The sequence below is a fragment of the Kogia breviceps genome, chromosome 16, assembly GCF_026419965.1.
Source record: "Kogia breviceps isolate mKogBre1 chromosome 16, mKogBre1 haplotype 1, whole genome shotgun sequence".
Classification (NCBI taxonomy): domain Eukaryota; kingdom Metazoa; phylum Chordata; class Mammalia; order Artiodactyla; family Physeteridae; genus Kogia; species Kogia breviceps.
Window position 1 is genome coordinate 71,080,455 of NC_081325.1, and position 20,612 is coordinate 71,101,066.

The 20,612-nt window shown below is 42.8% G+C and overlaps 1 protein-coding gene across 8 annotated transcripts in view; it reads left to right on the forward strand.

Moving 5' to 3' along the window:
* Positions 1–541: 541 nt before the first annotated feature.
* ERCC5 (ERCC excision repair 5, endonuclease) overlaps positions 542–20,612 on the forward strand; it is a 30,548-nt gene continuing 10,477 nt past the window's right edge. For all 8 annotated transcript variants that reach the window (XR_010837336.1, XR_010837337.1, XM_059042378.2 and 5 more), the window contains exons 1-12: positions 542–1,060; positions 4,108–4,283; positions 5,418–5,533; positions 5,957–6,043; positions 7,123–7,183; positions 9,275–9,418; positions 11,371–11,578; positions 11,933–13,054; positions 14,864–15,111; positions 15,471–15,590; positions 15,761–15,974; positions 17,730–17,874. Coding sequence is in view for 6 of the 8 variants with exons in the window: in XM_059042378.2 (XP_058898361.1) it covers positions 973–1,060; positions 4,108–4,283; positions 5,418–5,533; positions 5,957–6,043; positions 7,123–7,183; positions 9,275–9,418; positions 11,371–11,578; positions 11,933–13,054; positions 14,864–15,111; positions 15,471–15,590; positions 15,761–15,974; positions 17,730–17,874 (2,729 nt within the window). In the remaining 2 variants the exon portion in view is untranslated. The remainder of the gene's footprint in view (positions 1,061–4,107; positions 4,284–5,417; positions 5,534–5,956; positions 6,044–7,122; positions 7,184–9,274; positions 9,419–11,370; positions 11,579–11,932; positions 13,055–14,863; positions 15,112–15,470; positions 15,591–15,760; positions 15,975–17,729; positions 17,875–20,612) is intronic.

A 20,612-nucleotide genomic window follows, 5' to 3' on the forward strand; every position in this document is an offset into this window, starting at 1 on the left:
ACGATAAACATCATAACTTAGCTCGGTCGGGGTGTGAATCTTAGTCCGAGGGTCCGAGCCACCGTCTACCCCGGTGCTAATCTGGCAATTAGTTTCTTGTTATTTCTGACCTACATGCCGTGGATCCCTAAATTTTACATGCCGGAGAAGACTATATTTCAAGGGTTAAGATTTTAAATCGTGCTACCACCTAGTTACCACAAGTTACCGGACAAATAAATACTTATTAATTACAAACACCAACCAAAGGGTCCATCTTTCACGTGTAAAACAATATTTAGTATTGAGTTTTCACAAGTGGCGGCTCAGTGGAAAGAAACTGATACCGGTAAAGCACCTAGAAAACCATAACCTCTGAAGGCAGACGCTTTGCGGTTGGTTTCAACATTTAACCGCAACAAGATGCCAGCGTGGAAGAAGCAGGTCGCCGACACGATACATACACGAGACCCGAACCACCCCCTCACTTCCGCAGTGTAACGGCGCAGCGGATACACATCAGCGCTGGGAGGCGGGACTTCCGCCCTGCGCGACGCATTAAACGGAAGCCGGGAGGCCATATTTTGCGTGTGTTTACGGCCCCCTGGAGGAGACAGGGGTTGCTTGAGGGGCGTCTTTTGGCTGTTTATCTCGCCTGAGCTGTTCCCTCACACTGGTCGTCTGTTAGGAGTGCAGAAGTTTGGGCCAAAGCGCTGGACGAGACGAGGACCTGCTCCTCTGTGCCTCCGACTTTCTCTGGGCCCGTCTTTCTTCCGCGAGGCCGTGTCAGGTTCTGGGAAGTGCGGTTTTCGCCGGGGCCGGTTTTCCCTGGAAAGCTGTGCGCTCCTGCTTGTTTTCCGTCTTCTCCGGGTGGGAGCTGGGAGAGCTCTTCTCGGGGTCCGGGGCGGTGGTGCAGCCCCTTGTGGAAGACTTGGAGTGAAAGGTCTCCCGCGTTCCCGCCCTCGAGACGCGCTCCGAGGGCACACCTCGCTCATGGGAGTCCAGGGGCTCTGGAAGCTGCTGGAGTGCTCCGGGCGGCAGGTCAACCCGGAGACGCTGGAGGGGAAGGTCCTTGCCGTGGGTATCCTTTTCCGGGCGTCGGTGCCAGGGATGCACGATGGGAGCCAGGATTTTGCTCTCAGTTCTCCAGGGGGTGCAGAGGGGCGTTGTTAGGCTGAAGGTCTCACCCAGACGGTTAGCTATAGGGTCTTCTTTGGGGTGTTTCCTTTCTTTTCTTTTTAAAATTAATTTTTATTGGAGTAGAGTTGATTTACAATGCTGTGTTTCTGCTGTACGGTAAAGTGAATCAGTTATATATATACATATGTCTACTCTGTTTTAGATTCTTTTCTCATATAGGTCATTACAGTGTATTGAATAGCGTTCCCCGTGCTATACAGTAGGTTCTTATTAGTTATCTATTTTATATGTAGTAGTGTGTATATGTCAATCCCAGCCTCCCAGTTGTGGCTTTGCAGTCACACAGCTTTGGATTGGAGTCTTGTTTTATCACTTAGGGGCGGTGCTTTTCGCCTCTGTATGCGTCAGTTCTCTCATCCGGGAAGTGGAGGTGATAATAGTCTCTGCACACAGGGTTGGTGTGAGGAGTGAAGGGGTTATTTAAATAAAATACGTTTAGAATAGTGTCTGGCGCTTCTAGTATGGTAAATTCTAAATCTGTTATCCCGACAGGGAGGTCAGCATGGAGAAAACGAAGTGGACTTCCGACCAGTAGTTTTGCCTGCTGTCCTGAGTCTTGCTTTATTTATGTTTGTTAGAGGAAGAAAAGTGTGGGCAAGTGTTTGACCTTTTTTTTTTTTTTAAAAAGTAACTTTTATTATCTTTTGTTATGTGTTTTGGAATAGGAAATTCATATAGTGCAACACTGAAAAGATTTCAAAAGGTCTACAGTGAATTATTTTCTTCCCAGCCTCTATGATGGACATTTTAAGGGCTGTTGATTGTGTGCATGTTTGGCTGGTTTTGTTTGTACCTTTGGAGTTTAATGTTTTTCTTCATTACCAGAATATGTGAAGGCTGTTTCTGACATTTTGATCTTTTTATTCATTAAGCAGTCTTCATTTTCTTTTTCTTTTCTTTATTTTTTTGAGTGTCTTTTGTGTTCCAGAAGCTGGTGGTACCTTACACCAGTTCCCTAAGTGGGAGCCTATGAGCCTAGGATCTCCACTCAGAGTGGAGCAGACAGTCATGTAATAATTGCTGTCCCGTGGTAAATGCACTGTCAGAGGATTGTGGGGATTCAGTGAAAGGAGCCGTTGACTTTAGTATGGAGACAGCTTATACATAATGGAGCATTGATAATGTTTTAAATAAAGTAGCGTGATGATGATGATTGTGTTTTTTGCAATGTGAGTCATCTTGAAATACATCCGTAATGAATTGTGGCCTAAAAGTTTTATGCCAGGTAGCTTGTGGGAAAGTTTTTTTTAACGCACACATGCTATTGCTGCCCTCTAGTGGTTTCTCAAATTACTGCCCTCTGAAGATTTTCCTCATAAACTGTCAATATATATTGTACATGTGAATGAAAGCAGTTTTCAGTGTCAGGAACCCTTAAAACTTCAGCAGAGATTTAGATCAGTTTACGTTGCAGACCGTATGAAGAATTAATAATTTGTAAAACAATTGAGATGTGATGTGAAGTTCAGCATTCTGATTTTTTAGAAAGTTGTCCAAAATAAAGGTAAAGAATTTAATTTAGATCATCTATTCTCAGATGACTCAGAAACTTTTTTGGGACATGAAGTCATTTTCATGGGATTATTAGGCTTTTCTGAAAGAATGAATTATTAAAAGAAGACTGTCAAAGGTACTGTAGTTATGGTAACTTCATGTATATGTATATATATATGCATATATACATATATGTAAAAGGAGACTAGTTGGTTGCTGTTCTGTAATTGATTTTGCTTTGTTTCATTTTCATGGGCATTCCAAGTCAAATATCTGAAATATATTCAGGTTTTTTGGTTTTATTTGTTGATAAAATTACTCATGACATACGAGGTTCATAACTTATTCTTGGATCCCTAAAATAATTTGGTCTTTTTACCATTTCTAGATGAGTGTCTTGTTTACTTATGCAATCTAAGTGTTTGTGTCAAATAATAAATGATTAATAATTAGACTTTTGTCTCTTATAGACCTTAACATTTGTAAAATACATTTAACTGTATTAATAAAATCTTACAGTCTCCTTAGGCTTTGCATACTAATAGGGGTTAATTAAATTTTAAATTGCCTAACAATAGAACTAAAGTAATTTATTTTTTGTTTCAAAATGTTACCGGTCTTTTGGGTCTCATCTATAAAATGGTTTTTGGCTTGGCTGCAAATTTAACTTTTCCAATCCTGGGATAAATTTAATGTTGCCTTTATAAACTTACTGAAATTAGACAAATTAAATTATGGAAATATTTTCCGCTTGCCTAATTCTGCATATTTCTTTTTTAAGAATTTCAAGCTGCGGGAATTCCCTGGCGGACTAGTGGTTAGGACTCTGCGCTTTCACTGCAGAGGGTGAGGGTTCAGTCCCTGGTCGGGGAACTAAGATCCCACACGCTGCACTGCGCGTCCAAAAATAAATAAAATTTAAAAAAAATTTTTTTTTTTTTTTTTTTTTTTTTTTTTTACGGTACGCAGGCCTCTCACTCTTGTGGCCTCTCCCGTTGCGGAGCACAGGCTCCGGACGCGCAGGCTCAGCGGCCGTGGCTCATGGGCCCAGCCGCTCCGTGGCATGTGGGATCTTCCCGGACCGGGGCATGAACCCGTGTTCCCTGCATCGGCAGGTGGACTCTCAACCACTGCGCCACCAGGGAAGCCCTAGTTTTCTTTTTTTAAAGAAGCACTTCTTTGCGATTAGACTTTTTAAAGGAGACATATGTCTATGTAAGATTTTAAAATTCAGAATGTACATAGTGATAACAGGGCCCAAATAAAGTTAACTGATTTTAGATAGATTCCATCAGGGCTGACCATTTTTCAGTTTCAAGTGAGTTGTGATGAGTGTTCAGTTTTAATGTTTGGATGATATCAGACATTAGGAATTTGAAATTGTGAGGGTGAGGGAAGAAATTGCAAAGTGTTTTCCATTAACAACCCTTCTAGATATTAGCATTTGGTTAAACCAAGCACTTAAAGGAGTACGGGATCGCCATGGGAACTCAATAGAAAATGCTCATCTTCTTACTTTGTTCCATCGGCTCTGCAAACTCTTATTTTTTCGAATTCGTCCTATTTTTGTGTTTGATGGGGATGCGCCACTATTGAAGAAACAGACTCTGGTAAGAGTCATCTGTTTTTTTCTTTATGCATTCTTAGAAAGAAGGAAAAGTTCACGTAAAATTTAAATTTTCTCCTTAGAATTTTGGAAATCAAGACCTAACTTCGACATATATCCAATTTAATTCAACTTTAAAAAATTTATCTTGAACAAACACTTTTTCTTTTAAAAGAGATTTGTTTCTGAAGGTATATCACAGTTGCAATAATATTTAACTTTTAATAAAACTACTAAAGTTACAATAGAGGAATTTCCCTTTATTTTTTTTATTATTTATTTATTTATTTATTTATTTTTTTAAGTAATCACATTTGGCTCCGGACGCGCAGGCTCAGCGGCCATGGCTCACGGGCCCAGCCGCTCCGCGGCACGTGGGATCTTCCCGGACCGGGGCACGAACCCGTGTCCCCTGCATCGGCAGGCGGACTCTCAACCACTGCGCCACCAGGGAAGCCCAGGAATTTCCCTTTAGAGTGTCTTCTTAGGTGTTCTACAGTTAAACTTACACAACGTTATATGGCATTTTATCTCAGTTTAAAAAAGAAGAAATGAAAAGAATGTTTTGATATTTCTGCTTTGTATTAAACTGTAAGCACCGAGACTATTCCATTTTTCCCTGTTTTGGACATTTCTTACAAGATCTTTCTATACATTTCAGGATTTCTTATGATATAATCTTGGATGTGGAAGGACAGAGTTACATACCAGTAATTTATTTTTATAAAAACTAATATCGGGAATTGGTTTTGGCTTAACAATGGCATTTTAAAGAAGAAATTAGTTAATTAATCTAATAATCCGTTTAGGGAAGCATTTACTTACTTGTATATCATTAAGTTTTAGGCTTCTTAAGGACATTAAAGGACATTTAAAAGAAATTGAAAGTAAGTTAATAGCTTCCCAACTATATTGTATGATAGCCAGCCCATTAAGTACTCGTTAGTTGGAAACTCTGGGTGTCCTTTCCACAGCAAAAACCTGAAGGTATTCACTCATATGGTGATTAGGAGAAGATACCGAAACAACCATAGTCCGAAAACTCAGACAAACCGAATTCTCTAGGGAAAAAACCCACAGGAGTGTTTTTGATATACTAACACCTTGCAATAAATTCCTGTATCCTTTCTTTTCACAGGCTAAAAGAAGGCAGAGAAAGGACTTGGCAACCAGTGACTCCCAAAAAACTACCGAGAAGCTTTTGAAAACATTTTTGAAAAGACAAGTTATCAAAAGTGCCTTAAAAAGCAAAAGGCAAGAGGGGAATTACATTAATTTTAAAGATTAATTTAAAGTTTTTGCATCGGATTCTTGTGGCTGCCTTTCCCTAATGAGAGGAATCAATGGGGTGTCCATTTGACCTAGTTGACTGAAGTTGTGAAAACTCTCTGTTCTGTGAGAATCAGCTCTGATCACGAGAAAGGAAAGCTGCCGCGCTGCTTTTGCATGTTTTATTCTCAGAACACTTTTCTTCACGCCGAGACCAGGTCCCCTCTTTCTGGAGGCTGCTCTCTGGTCTAGCGGCCTGGCAGCCAGGCCAGCAGGGGCCGAACCCATCGCCCCTGGGTTTCCCCTTTTCAGCTCCTTGTCACCATTTGTGTGATCCCTGGGGAGTATTATTAACTCTCAGAATACTGTTTCCTGTGATCTCGGTTGAAGTCTTTGTGTACTTTTCAGGGAGGAAGCACTTCCCAGTCTTACTCAAGTTCAAAGAGAAGATGACATCTATGTTTTGCCACCTTTACAAGAGGCAGAGAAAGATAGGTAAGTGTTTTAACTACTTAAAAATGTTATTGCTGTATTTAGACAGATTTAAACCTTTTTGTTTTATCTGCATAGTAAGGCATGTAGGAATTAATGCACCTGAAGTACGCATTCTCGACAACTTTTAGAATATTTTTTAAGGCCAAACTTTTTATTTACTACCTTTGTGTTTTGGTGTTTTGTGGCGGTTTTCTTTTTTCATTCTCTGGAGCCTGTGCTAGCACTGTTCATTTAGAATTTGTGGAGACGTGGATTCTGGTTTTTCTTACACTTCACTGACACCAGCTATCTCTACCTGCTTCTCAGCCGGGTGTTTTCTCTCTCACGCCATCACTAAAGTCCGTCCGCACACGACGTCCCCCCTGCTAAATCCAGTGGCTGCTTTGCATTTCTCAGCCTGGTGTCTGGGATGCTCTGTGGCCACTCCTCCTCAGGCACTCCTGTGCACTCTTCCCTCCGGCTGGCTGTTAGTCCTCAGAGGCTGCTTTGGTTGACGTTTCGGTGGAGGGCCAGCTTGTCCTTCCCCCACTCCTTTCCCGGGGCTCCTGTGAGGCCACACAGCTTGTGAGTTACCGCTGTGGCCGTCATCGCGTCTCGAGGTTACCGTCCTGGCTTCCACACTTCTGTCTATGTGTCCATCTCTGATCGTACCCTTCTGTGGGAACCCCTCCCTGCCAAGCCCAGTGTCTGGCTGGTAGTGTAGAACCTTCTAAACCCAAATCTGATGTTGTCATTTCCTCACTTAAAGCACTTCCTAGATTCTTCCTTCTCTGGGATAAAACTTCAACCCCTTAATCAGGCAGTGTAACTGCAGGAGATTTCACAAAGCTCCTGGGGTGAGGTGACCCCTAATTGCAGCTTCGGCAACCTGCTCTGCCCTGGTGATGGGAGATATTAGGTCACGTTACGATCGCTCGCTTACAGGTGTCCCCACCAGACTGTGAGACCGAGGGTGGCACACTTCTTGCCGTCTTACTCACTGCTGTAGCTCCCGTAACTAGCAGCACCTTGCTCTCAAGAAATATTTTTGTAAGTAGTCATTAAATCATAGATATTATAAACGTGTGTTTGACTTTCAGTTCAGAAGAGGAGGATGAAAAAGAATGGCAAGAGAGAATGAATCAGAAACAAGCACTACAGGTATATAAATAATTTTTGAATTCAGGATTTATTCTATTATTTGAAATGAATGACATGCAAATGAATAATTTTAATGAGGTAGTATGGATTTATGAATGTTCTTGGTACAAAATAAAGACAGACACCTTCTTTACTGTGTGTATATATGTGTGCATGTGAATGTTCATATATATAAAATATACACAGACTCATAAACATATATGTGGAATTATGCCTATCTAGATATCCAAAATAAGCCATCTTTCTTTTACAACCAACCAGTAAATAAATAGAAATAATAATAAATGCTTGTATAAAAATACGGAAAGCCTGTCACCCATGAATAACTTCTAGTAACATTTTGCTATATATTAGTACCCCTCCCGCCCCCGTATAGTTGAATACCTGTGTGTGTGTGTGTGTGTGTGTGTGTTTGTGTATGTGTATCAAGGGTATGTGTGTATGTATATATTTATGAAGATGTATGTTTGTGCACAGGCTGTGGTTACCTATTGCTGCGTAACTTAGTGCTGTGAAGACAGTCTTTATCATCATCGTCTTCTCTGTTCTGGGGCTTGATGAGCTCAGCGAGGCAGTTCCCTCTCAGTGTCTTCCGTGTAGGTGCAGTCAGACGGTAGCTGGGGCTGGAGCCCCTCAAAGACCTCCTCCCCCGCCTGCCTGGCAACTGACGCTCCCTGTCAGGCAGAACCCCCACCTGTGGCCTCTCCCTGTGGCCTGAGCTCCGGCACAGCTTTTGCCGCTGCGTTCCCAGGGCAGGAGCCCAAGAGGCAGTGCCAGCAGGGCCCGCGCTGCCCTTTCTGGCCAGCTGTGGGAGGTGCACAGCCTTTCTTCCACGGCGCTCTGTTCACTGGCAGCTGGTTAGGGCCAGCCCCCACTTCATGGGAGGGGAGCTAGGTGAGAACAGGATCAGAGAACCGTGCACAGGTTGCAGAGCCACCACCACGCATATTTTAATGCACAGCTTGCTTACAAGTTGAGGTTATGCTGCATATACAAGTTTTTGAAATTTTTTCCATGTTTCTCAGAAGAGCGGGTAACATTAGATTCCCAAGCTCACCGTTTCTTGTATGTTCATGTTATTCTGGTATGTCTGGTAGAAGACTTTTGAGCTGAAACTGCATGACTCTTCAGCTTGTGAAGGTCCTGCGTTATTAATGCAGCAAGCGAGCACAGTCTTGATGCAGACTGTGGACTCTGTGGGCAGAAAGACTTGCAGCTAAGTCCAGGCTCTACAGCTCACTAGCTGGGAGATCTTAGACAAATCAACTTCTCCAAGGCTTTATTTCCTTTTTTTTTTTTTTGGTAAACAATAATATTGATGTGTTCCTTGTAGGGACGATGGGAGCATTCCTGAGGGAAAACATGGGAAGCCCTGAGCGAAATGACTGGTCTGTCCTAAGTGCTTGCTGGTTTACACACACACAACATGCACACGTACGAGAGAGCAGATTGTATTATTTTATCTCTACTAATGACTACTTTTGAGTTTAGGTTAAGAGCAAGACAGAACTTATCTAACTAAGGGGACTGTAAATATCGTTCAGATTCATAAGGCTTATCTCTGCCTCAGGGTCTTTGCACTTGCTGTTCCCTCAGCCTGAGATGCTCTGTCCCAGAGCAGGATTTTGGGTGTCTTTTGTGTCCCTGCTTACAGGTCATTATTTCTAGTGGGGTCTTCTCTATCAGATAATGTTTTTTCTCTTTCTGTTCTTCTAATTAACTCTCTTATGAGATTAACCTGCATTGTTTTCTCATTGTTATCTTGTTCATTTATTTTTTTATCATGTATCCTCTTCTGCTCCTAAGAGTAGGGAGCTTAGCTGGCATGATCTCTATAGTTCCTTAGCACCTAGAACAGCGCCTGGCAAGTATTTTTTTTTTCTTTTGAATGAATGAATGAGTGAATGGATACATTCCCTAATCTGCCTATTCACTTTGATGCCTATTGCAGATAATGTACAACTGTGTTTAGCCTATTGTAGATTATGTAGAACTCTGTTTATGATACAAGCACTGAAAAAATCTGCCATGGTGAATAGAATTAAGTGTATAAAGTGTAAATTTCATGGTGTTACGTTTTACTCTTTACAGGAGGAGTTCTTTCAGAATCCTCATGCAGTAGATATTGAGTCTGAAGACTTTAGCAGCCTGCCCCCTGAAATAAAGCATGAAATCTTGACAGATATGAAAGAATTTACCAAGCGAAGAAGAACATTATTTGAAGCAATGCCAGAGGTAAACTATACAACAGCACATTAATGCTTAGAATTAAGAATATCAGCAAAATTTTTCATTAGGAAAAGAAAATTGATAAGCATTACTTATACAATATACGTTTACAGTAAACGGCATTTGTGTATCTCTGAGATACTATGAAACATGCATTGATAAGTTTGAACTTATAAATACTTACTCAGAGAAGCTTTTCTTGACTTTCCACCAAGACCAGGTCTTGTCTCCTGCTCTGTGTTTTCACAGCACCCTGTAGTGTCTCTTTAGATTTTTAGCACCCAAATGTGCCTACCTTGTTCACCTCTGTATTTTTAGCACTCAGCTTAGTATCTTTCACATAGTAAGTGCCTAGTGTACGCTTAGTGGTTCAATTCTTAGGTTAGTTCATAAAAGTTATTTTAACCCATAATATACATTGTAGAATATTAACATATTTTGATACCAAAAATATGAAAAAGGCAGGAGCTGTTTCTCTTCCCATCACTCCTTTCTGCTTTTCCACAAAGAAAGTGAACATAGGAAAATGCTAAGGTGTACAGAAATGATATCCAAAGGACAGAAGTAAATTTATTTTTGTTTCAGGGGAAACATCCAGGTTCAGTCTATCCATCTAGCATTTTGTTTCTTGAGTGTAAATGGATCTGTGGCTGGTCTTTGAGGAAATAGAATTTGGATTATATAAACAACAGTGGGAAGGATGGGAGAAAGAGAGGCAGTCCTGATGGTTTGCTCCATTTTTTCTCTTCTTGCCACCACAGAGCCTCTGGGATGGGTAGGCCAGGGTAGGATGGTGCGCAGCTTGTTGGATCCGTCCTTTTGGTAGCTAAGGGAAGTTCTGAGTCATACAGGCTGGACCTTTGCATTGTCTGAACATTGGGCAAATGCAAAATTGATAATAGTAGTATTGGTAAGTAATAAGAGTAATAACCGTAATAGTAATAGGAGCAACTTAGTATAAGGCTTGGCAACCTAATTTTTTTTTTTAAATAAATTTATTTATTTTATTTATTTGTTTTTGGCTGTGCTGGGTCTTCGTTGCCGCTTTCGAGCTTTCTCTAGTTGCAGCGAGCAGGGGCTACTCTTCGTTGGGGTGCGCACGCTTCTCGTTGCGGTGGCTTCTCTTGTTGTGGAACACAGGCTCTAGGCATGCAGGCTTCAGTAGTTGTGGCACGTGGGCTCAGTAGTTGTGGCTCGCAGCCTCTAGAGCTCAGGCTCAGTAGTTGTGGCGCACAAGCTTAGTTGCCCCGCGGCATGTGGGATCTTCCCAGACCAGGGCTCAAACCTGTGTCCCCTGCACTGGCAGGCGGATTCTTAACCACTGTGCCATCAGGGAAGCCCTGGTAACCTGCTTTTGACCCCAGATCTACCACTTACTAGCCATGTAGCTCTAGAGAGGTTACTCAAGCTGTTTAAGTCTCAGTTTCTTCGTTTGTGGAATGGAGATAATGACGTCTGTCTCATTGGTGGTTGAGAATAAAATGGGATAATATATTTAAAAACACTTAGAAGAATGTACTCAGGAAATGCTTTATAAATGTTAAGTGTTACTAATAACTGTGACTGCAGTGATGTATTGTGTGTCTTTTATGGACCAGGAACTGTGCTGGGCACTTCACTTGCTTTCTAAAAGATTATCCGTTAAGCCAGAATCAACATGTCACAGTGCCTGGCATGCATCTCATGCTCAATAAGTGTTATCTGAGTAAATGATAGAATCATAAAGAGTATCCATGATTTCCTTTCTTTTGCCCAATTCTTTTTGTTTGAAAGATTATCCTTTAACAAAGCAATTATAGCTTTTTCCTACTATTCAAATTTTACTTTTCTCGTATGAAAGTACCACCAATGGAAAAAATCAATTGTTCTTTATCCCCTTTGGGGGAAAAGGATGGAAATATGGGAGTACTATCTGTATTTAATATAAGAAATCATTTTATTTACTTATTTTGCCTTAGGAGTCCAATGACTTTTCACAGTACCAGCTCAAAGGCTTGCTTAAAAAAAACTATCTAAACCAACACATAGAAAATGTCCAAAAGGAAATGAACCAACAACATTCAGGACAAATCCAAAGGCAATATGAAGATGAAGGAGGCTTTTTGAAGGAGGTAGAGTCAAGGAGGGTGGTCTCTGAAGATACTTCACATTACATCTTGATTAAAGGTATCAGGTACCATCACCTATTTGACGGTTAAAAACCAAAAATACATCGTGTCTCTGGATTCTATAAGCTACCACCCCCAGATAATATGAATGAAGTCCTACTTAATTTATTGGCTATAATTATTATTAATGCAATAATAAATGTGTATAACTATTAATGTATTAAGTAGTATCATACCAACCCACTTTAAAATTAACTAATGAATTAATTCTTAGTTGCTGATTAAATGAGAGCTGATTAAATGAGAATTTATAAATTCATTTAGGAGAACCGGTATGCTCTTATTCATCTAACTAGAAGCATGTTGTCACCCTGTAAAGCTACATAGTGAGAATATTTTAATTTTTCTCAAGGTATTCAAGCTAAGAAAGTTGCAGAAGTGGATTCAGAGTCTCTTCCTTCCTGCAGTGAAATGCACAGCAGGTCTTCTGACATGAAGTCTTCTCTGTGTGAAAAGCTGGAGCCAAAGAAAGAGGCTGACGCCTCCCCACCTTCCCCGAGAACCTTACTGGCCGTGCAGGCGGCCCTGCTGGGCGGCAGCTCAGAAGATGAGCTAGAGAGTGAGACCTGCAGGCCGCACCATGTGAGGCGCGCGCCCGCCACCGCACACGCGGGTTCTGTGTCACCGCTGACTCTCTTGGCCATTCAGAGAGCTCTCGATGACGATGATGAAGACGTGGAAGTGTGTGCCAGGAGTGACGTGCGGACAGGAGGGGCAGGCGCGAGAAAACCAAAACCGCTCCAGAGCAGTTCTGATGAGGAGACAGAGGAAGGACCTAAAATGAGAGATGGGGAAGGAGTGCCGTTGGCAGCAGTGTCTCACGCAGCCAGTGTGAACCTCGCAGAGGAGCCCGTAACCAGCGCTGATGCGGGAAAAGAGCGGACAGAACCGGCTCACTTACCGAGGACTGTCTTTTGTCAAGGCAGTGACTCTGGCCTTCCAGAAGAGCGGACGTCGTTTATTTCCCTGGTGAAGGAAGCCTTTCAGACAAGTGGTGAGATTGCAGTTAAGGGTGGAGAAGATCCAGTTCCTTTGGAAAACACTGTGGTGCTACCCAGGGATGCACCTGGGCTCCAGAGCGGACCAGAGCGGACTCCAACACCTCCGACAAGTCCAAGTTCCGTATCAAGGAGTGGAACGTATACCAAAGTGCTTGAGCTACAGCGAGGTCTTCTTCCACCTGAGAGTAAATCTGACACCTCTGTTCTTTCAAGTGATGATGAAACAGACTCTGAAAAAAACCCTGCTCCTGAAGGCACCGTCAGTTTGCAAGAGTCGAGTGATACGCTAAGTCACCCTTTAGAGACAATAAGTGACTTACGACATGTGGCATCTGTTAATGCCAAAGAGCATGAGAATTTCTTGAAAACCACCCAAGAACATGAGACCATTGAATCTGCAGGCCAGGGTTTAATTTCAGTCCCAGCGTCTGTGGAACCAACGGAAATAGACTCTGAAGAAAGTGAGTCTGACGGTAAGCGCTTAAGCTCTTTTAGAGATAAAGAAAAGTGGGATTTCGCATCTGCAGGAACCGAGGGATGCTTTAGTGTAGTCCAGATCCACATTGTTCAGGTGGTGAACTAGAGGCCCAGAAAGGTCAAGTGACTTTGCCAAGGACACACAGCTAGTAATGGAATCTTGACCTTTGTTGTTTGGCTGCTTTCTTCGTTTTTGTTTTTAAAGGGAGGGAGTGCCCTAGTTGGAGAAGGTAAAGATGAGTTTCCCTTTAATTTTTTAACCTTTTATTTTGAAATAATTACAAATTTTAAAAAGTTGAAAAAGTATCTCAAAACATTCTATTTCCCTCACCTAGGACCTCAGTGGCTGGCATTTCACCACATTGGCTTTATCATCTCTCTCTCTCTGTCTCTCTTGCTCTCTGTATGTACACGTGTATATTATATGTCTGTATCTATGTACACTTATGTACAGTCAATCCTCATTTTTCACAGATTTCAAATCTGCAAATTTGCCTACTCACTAAAATTTATATCTAACCTCAGAATCAGTCCTCACGGTAGTGTCTTTGTGGTCATTTGTGGACATGTGTAGAATGGCCAGAAACTTGAGTTGCCACGCCGTTCCCAGGTGAGGTTGAGCCAGGGGGACACTTGGCCTTCTTGGTTCAGCTCCCCTGCAGAGGTGACCCGAGGGTTGAGATGGGAGAGAGCAGTTCAGTGTAGACCAAGAAGCTCTGGCACTGGAGTCATTGCATGGGATTTGAATCCCAACCCTGGCACCTGTTCGTGGGGCTGTGTGTACACCCTTGAGCTCACACTCGTATCTGCAGTGCTTCTCCAGCATCCCAGATCTCATTCTACACCCTGCCTTCTTTATAATTTCCCTGTCTAACAGTGAGGGACCTTCTGTTATCTTCAGTGTATTTACTTACTTGCTCGTTCTCTGTTTGTAACCAGCTCCCGATATCACTGGCCTCCTCCTTGGTCCTGGCTGTCCCCTTGGTCCCAGCCCCTCCATCCTGAGTGTGTTCTCAGATCCAGACTCCGCCCCCTGAAGTGAAGGAAGGGAATCAATAAATGCTTTTCTTTTTTTTTTTTTTTTTTTTTTTTTTTTGCGGTACGCGGGCCTCTCACCGTTGTGGCCTCTCCCTTTGCGGAGCACAGGCTCCGGACGCGCAGGCTCAGCGGCCATGGCTCACGGGCCCAGCCGCTCCGCAGCACGTGGGATCCTCCCGGACCGGGGCACGAACCTGTGTCCCCTGCATCGGCAGGCGGACTCTCAACCACTGCGCCACCAGGGAAACCCAATAAATGCTTTTTAAAGAGAAGAAAGGACATCAAGAGAGGAAGGAAGGAAGTGGAAGAAGAAGAGCTGTTTCTTCTGTGTCCTTATCCAGGATTCTTTCTTCTGTGTCACAGTGTTATTCTTTGCTGTGTTCATAGTGAAATAGCATAAAAACATTTTTAAAAAACTCCATGATTATGTACATACCCTGATAGTTCTTTTTGAATTTCAAAACAATATTAGTTAACTTAGAGGACGTTTTTGTATAAAGCAAATATGCAAATGTTTGAGAGCGTGGTCCCTAATTTCAAAGACAGTGCCAGTGTATCTAATTGGAAAGGCTTATTTTGAAGTTACAGGCATTTATTAATGAATTTATTTAATAACGGTATACTACTGTTACATGTTTTCTATGACATTTAAATCTCTTCTTTTTAGCATAAAACATTTTTCAGGATACTTTGGAAAGCTCTTGATGATTTCAGGGTAATTTAAATGTTTTAGTTACAGACAAAATGATCTTATTATTTTGGTACAGGAAGTTTCATTGAAGTGCAGAGTATAAATAGCAGTGATGAACTTCAAGCTGAGTTACACGAAGCTTCCAGACCTCCCTCTGGACAAGGTGAAGAGGAACCAGTAGGAACGGAGACGCAAGAAGCCACAGGTGACTTCCAGGGCCTCCCGAGAGACGACTCTGAGAGGGAGGCCGTGGGCATTGAGCCGCCTGAAGAAACTGCAAAAGATGCAGATGATTTGCTCAACGAATGGCAAGATGTTGACCTGGTAATAACGTGACATCGTGTTTTTACTCATTGCTGAGGCAGCCAAGTTAAGTAGCTTCTGAGTTTTTAAGGAGCTGATGGATGAAGACATAATAGCTCTTTGCACCCATCTTCTTACTCCTGCTGACATGGCTCCTTTTTCCTGTGGAGGTTCCTGGCTAGGATAGTGTCCACTTCCCATGGGGGTTAGTGAGGGAACTCTAAAGGTATTACAGACTTGCTCAGAAATCCATGTGGAAACCTGCCTAAGGAGAAGAAGCTTATTGGGAACTTCAGTCAGACTAAAATACAGGCTTTTTATAACCAATGAACTTAACTGGGTTATTAATATAATTATCTACAAGCGAAATTATCTTACAGGAGGAGCTGGAGACGCTAGAGAGCAACCTTTTAACGCAGCAGAAGTCACTGAAAGCTCAAAAGCAGCAGCAAGAACGGGTCGCTGCTACTGTGACAGGACAGATGTTCCAGGAAAGCCAGGTAGGTGTACAGCTTGGGTGTCCTTGAATGATACCTACCGATGTCTTTCCTTAATCACACTCCCCGAGGGCACGTGCATTAAGTTACCTGTTTAAGCACTGCTCCCACTTCTGGGTGGAGGCCAGGTCCTGCCTTTCAGCAGGGGTCATCGTGTGTCTGTACCTCTTCAGGAACTTCTTCGCCTGTTCGGCATCCCCTACATTGAGGCTCCCATGGAAGCAGAAGCTCAGTGCGCCATCCTGGATCTGACTGATCAAACTTCCGGAACGATCACTGACGACAGTGACATTTGGCTGTTCGGAGCACGGCATGTCTATAAAAACTTTTTTAATAAAAACAAGTTTGTAGAATATTACCAGTATGTGGACTTTCACAACCAATTAGGTAAGACTTCTGAGTACGATTGCTTTCTGAAATTTACCTTCAGAATTTGTAGTATGAATTCTTTCTTCCCAAGGAGCTAATTTGGTGCATTAATGGAAATGGTAGATCTTTACAAGTTTTCATATAAACGATCTTTTGCTTCTGTAGCAGAATACGATTTTTAATTTGGAACTAAGAAGTTAAAACCCTGGTAATGTTCAGACATTTTCTGAAGTTTTAATCATCAGGCCTGGTTGCGCTCTGACTGGTTACCTGAGCTCTCCAGAGCAAACCAAAGGTGGTAGAGTGGGGAGACAGGTGGGGGCCACTCCTGCTGGGATCTTGAGCCTCACGTCCTTGCTGTTTCTGGCAGTGATCCTTCGTCCTCCCGTTGATTCAGCAAATACACACTGAGCGATTCCTATATGCCAGTTGTTGTTCTTGGCAATGGCAAGTGGGGAAACAGCAGAGAATACAACAGTCTAGCAGGAGAAACAGATGGTAAAAAAAAATACATAAATCATAATTTGACAGTGGTATGAGCCATATAGAAAAACAAAGCAGTAAAAGAGAGGCGAGAGTGACCTGCAGTCGCAGGAAGTGCATGTCCTTTGTGGTCAGAAAAGGCTTTACTGATAGGCACCTTTTGGGCTGGAGCCTAAAGTAGAGAGAAAGCACGTGCTATGGATACTGTGGGGATGAGCATGTCAGACAAAGGGAATGGCATGTGCAAAGGCCCTGAGACAGAAGCCTGCTTGGTCTGTTCCAGGGAAGCGTGGAGATAGTTAGGGGCTGAATTGTGTCTCCCGCAAATTAATGGGTTGTAGTCCTGACCTCTGGTACGGCAGAGTATGACTGTGTTTGAAGATAGGTTCTTTAAAGGGGTGACTAAGGTCAAATGAGGTCATTAGGGTGGACCCTAATCCAGTCCGACTGGTGTCCTTGTAAGAAGGAGAGATTAGGACACAGAGGGAAGACCACGTGCAGACACATGGAGAGCCAGCCGTCTGCCAGCCGAGGAGAGAGGCTCAGAAGGGACCAACCGTGCCGACACCGTGAGGTCAGGCTTCTGGTCCCCAGAACTGTGCGGAAATAAATCCTCTGTTTAAGGCCCTCAGTCTGAGCACTTTGTTACGGCAGGCCCAGGAAACAACTTCAGGGGCCAGTGTGAGTGAATGAGGAGGAGGAATGCAAGAGGTGAGGTCAGAGAGGAAGGAGAAGACCAAAATCAAGTAGGGTCCAGAGTGTGGTGGAGAGGCTCTGCGGGTAGACTGGGTTGGGATGTGAGAGAAGGAGAAGTCGAGGATGACCCCCCCCCCCCCCCCCGCACACACACAGCAGCGCATGGAGTGGACTGGCCTTGGTGAGGTGGCGGAACGGGGTCGGAGCAGGTGCGGGTGTTGCGGGAGTGAAGACCCAGGTCTGGACGTGTTGTCTCTGAGATGCCTGTTAGACATCCCGACGGAGACGTTAAGTGCCAGTTCAGTGTGTGTGACTGTCGTTCAGAGGAGAGGTCCCGGTGAGAGGGCCGAATTTGGGGGTCAGAGGTTATATGGCATTTAAAACTGCAAGGATGCGTGAAACCTGAAAAATCCAAGCACAATGCCATTTAAAAAAAAGGAATCAATTTCAAATAGCAAAAGAGAGATACCTTTGGATATTGGATAAGGATATATACAGTATATTATCTATATCATGAAGTGTTTATCAATGTTATGTAATAAATGCCTGTAAAATAAAAAGTGGAAAAATATATAATAACTTTTACTCTTATAGGATTGGACCGGAACAAATTAATAAATTTGGCCTATTTGCTTGGAAGTGATTATACGGAAGGAATACCAACTGTAGGTTGTGTTACAGCCATGGAAATTCTCAATGAATTCCCTGGACATGGTCTGGAACCTCTTCTAAGATTCTCGTAAGTCCTTTCTTAATTTCTTTAATTCAGGTGTTTATATATAAATACCCAAATTAAACAGAACTATTATTTACATTGTGAACTGTCACAAATCATTGTTCCCTGAGAAAACAGGGAGGAGGTAATGGTTGGGGTTACTAAAGTTTGTTTTCCCTTTTCTAGAGTTTGATGAAATCATAGGCAATTATTTTTAGAGGTGCCAGGCTTATCCGAGTTTAAGGATACATAGCCAGTCCAGTGGGAATTCCTGGGAGTGTAGAGGTTACCGTTTCATTCATTCAAATATTTCCTGAGCAGCTACTGTGTGCTAGACAGTGTGCTAGGCTGGAATAGGGGAGGTGACTGAGCCCCAGGCTGTGTCCTCAAGGAGCTGCCACACCCTGGGGACGAGGGAGAAGCGTCCACGTGCTTGTACTTCCGTGTGCCGAGTGTTCTGAGGGAGGTCGGCCAGACGGGCACGGGGCTGTATGCCGGGAACGTTCTCTCTGTGTGTACACTGGGATGTATTCAGTGGTGGCGTCTCCTTTGGTCCGGAACCCAGAGTTGTGCTGTACTTGGGGTACACTCTTCGTTTTTGGAGATTCTGAGATGGCGCTAGTTACGAGGTTGTCTGTGAAAGTAGTCCTTTCTTAAGGTTGCTCCTGGGTGGCATTTTTCCAAAAAAAAAAAAATATATAATTCGTACAGCATAAATTTTACCCTTTAAAAGTACAATTCAGTGGTTTTTCGTCTAGTCACAGGTTGTGATGGCAACTTTTAACCATCAGTTTGACGTGGGATACTATTTGGCCGTAACTGATTTAATGATTCTTTAGTGTTCTCTTCAGTCGCAGCTCCCGGTTTGGAAAATTTCGGCATGTTCTGGTCTGAAGATTCAGTGATTAGAATTAAATACAAAGTTGTTTGAATGATTGCTGTCCTCCAGCCTTAGCACACATAGCGATGTATTTTATTTTTTGCTTTCGTCATCTCTCTTTTCATAATTTTCTTATTGTTGAGGAAATGTGTATACTGGAGGTACGCTGTTAGGTTGCTTGTAAGTCATGGTATGTAAATAACTTGCAAAAGTACAAGTAACTTTTATACAAATAATAAACACACATTAGAAAAATGACAAAATATGAATTATAAAGATTACAGATAACATTTTGGTTTTTACAGTGTTAGTCTTTTCTATGCACAATATACACATGCGTTTTATATATAATCACACACACGCACAAGTATACTCATATAAGTCTGTTATTATTATTATTTTGTTTACAAGCATGGGACGATGCTGTATACTTTTTATGTTACCTGCAACTCATTTGGTGATAGAACAGGGCATATTATCAACGACGTATAGATTTACATTGCTGTTTTTAATGACTCCGTAGGAGTCTTTTGATGTATCATGAATAATTAATTTAATCAAATGCCTATTGTTATTTCTGGGTTTTTTTAAAGTCTAAACAAATACTGCCTTGAGTGACTTTATATACATGTCTTTGAGTTCTTATCCGATTATTATTTTAGGCTAAGTGAAAATGGTGTCTAACTTTTCGATTTGGTGTCCTGGTTATTGGTGAGAGTAATTTTTTTTTCATGTTTGTTGACAGTTTGCCATGCTGGTCTAGTGAATGCCTGTTTATGCCGTTTTTCTTCTCTCAACAGTTTTTGCTCATTTGTGGCTGTTTGAATGGTTCCGTTTTTAGTCAGCTCTAGCAGTTTCTGCCTTGGTCTTTTAGCTCGCTCATGGCAGATAGGAGCTGCCCCTGCCTGGCTGGCTCTGCAGGGTTAGGACGGGTGCAGTTAAAGGGCGTGGGGACAGTGGAAGAGCAGTAAGACTGAGAGTGTCTGCCCCTTGCTTTCTTCTCTGCTTTCCCTTTTCCTAACCAGACCCTGGCCGGCCAGTCCCCCTTGAAAGGAGAGCTGCTCTGAGTCTGCAGGCTGAGTTCAGCCCAGCTGTGTTTGCTTTGGCCTGCACAGTATGTTCTTTCATTTTGAGTGGGCTACCAACATTTAAATTGGGGGAGATTTCACAGAAAATTTTGGATTTTCCAGAGTGGGGAATGAGATCTGAAAATACTGAGCCCAAATTCCCGAATAGCCCAGAAACAGAGAACAGCAATTCCACTCCACTGGCTTGGTCAGGACACAGACCCTTCAATTTTATCACCATCGCTGCTGCGGCGTCCTGTGTCCCCCGAGCCCAGCTGATTGGCAGATGCCCTCTTTCAGCTTCAGGTGCCGCCCTCCTGCTTGAAGGCGGGGTGGCCCTTTTGGTTTGATGAGCCTACAGTGTGTTGTGCTGCTCTTCCTAGCTGGCAGTCATGAGTGCTATTTCAAGGGTGAAAATCCTCAAGAGAGTAGGAGAGAATTACAGATATTCACCCAGCACCCTCTTGAACAGTATTTTAAAACTGATGAAGATGGATCTTTTCCTCCTTTTTGCATTTTGATTCTGCACGAAGACTGAAGTTAGAACACTAGATGGCACTGCTGCCTTGGTGAGGTGCAGCACTGGTGGGGACCAAGCCTGGGAGTCAGTCCTGAGACCAATGAGTATGTGAAGCAGCGGATGGATGTAGGGTTTTTGAGGTTCCGTTAGTGCGTAGATGGGAGAGGGTTATATTTATGTTTTGAACTTTTATGCCATTTATTTATCCTAATTGTGTAAATTTTTCTGGTTGTCCGTTGCCACATTACAAACTACCGTAAACCTCAGTGACTTCAAACAGCAGCAGTCGGAGATT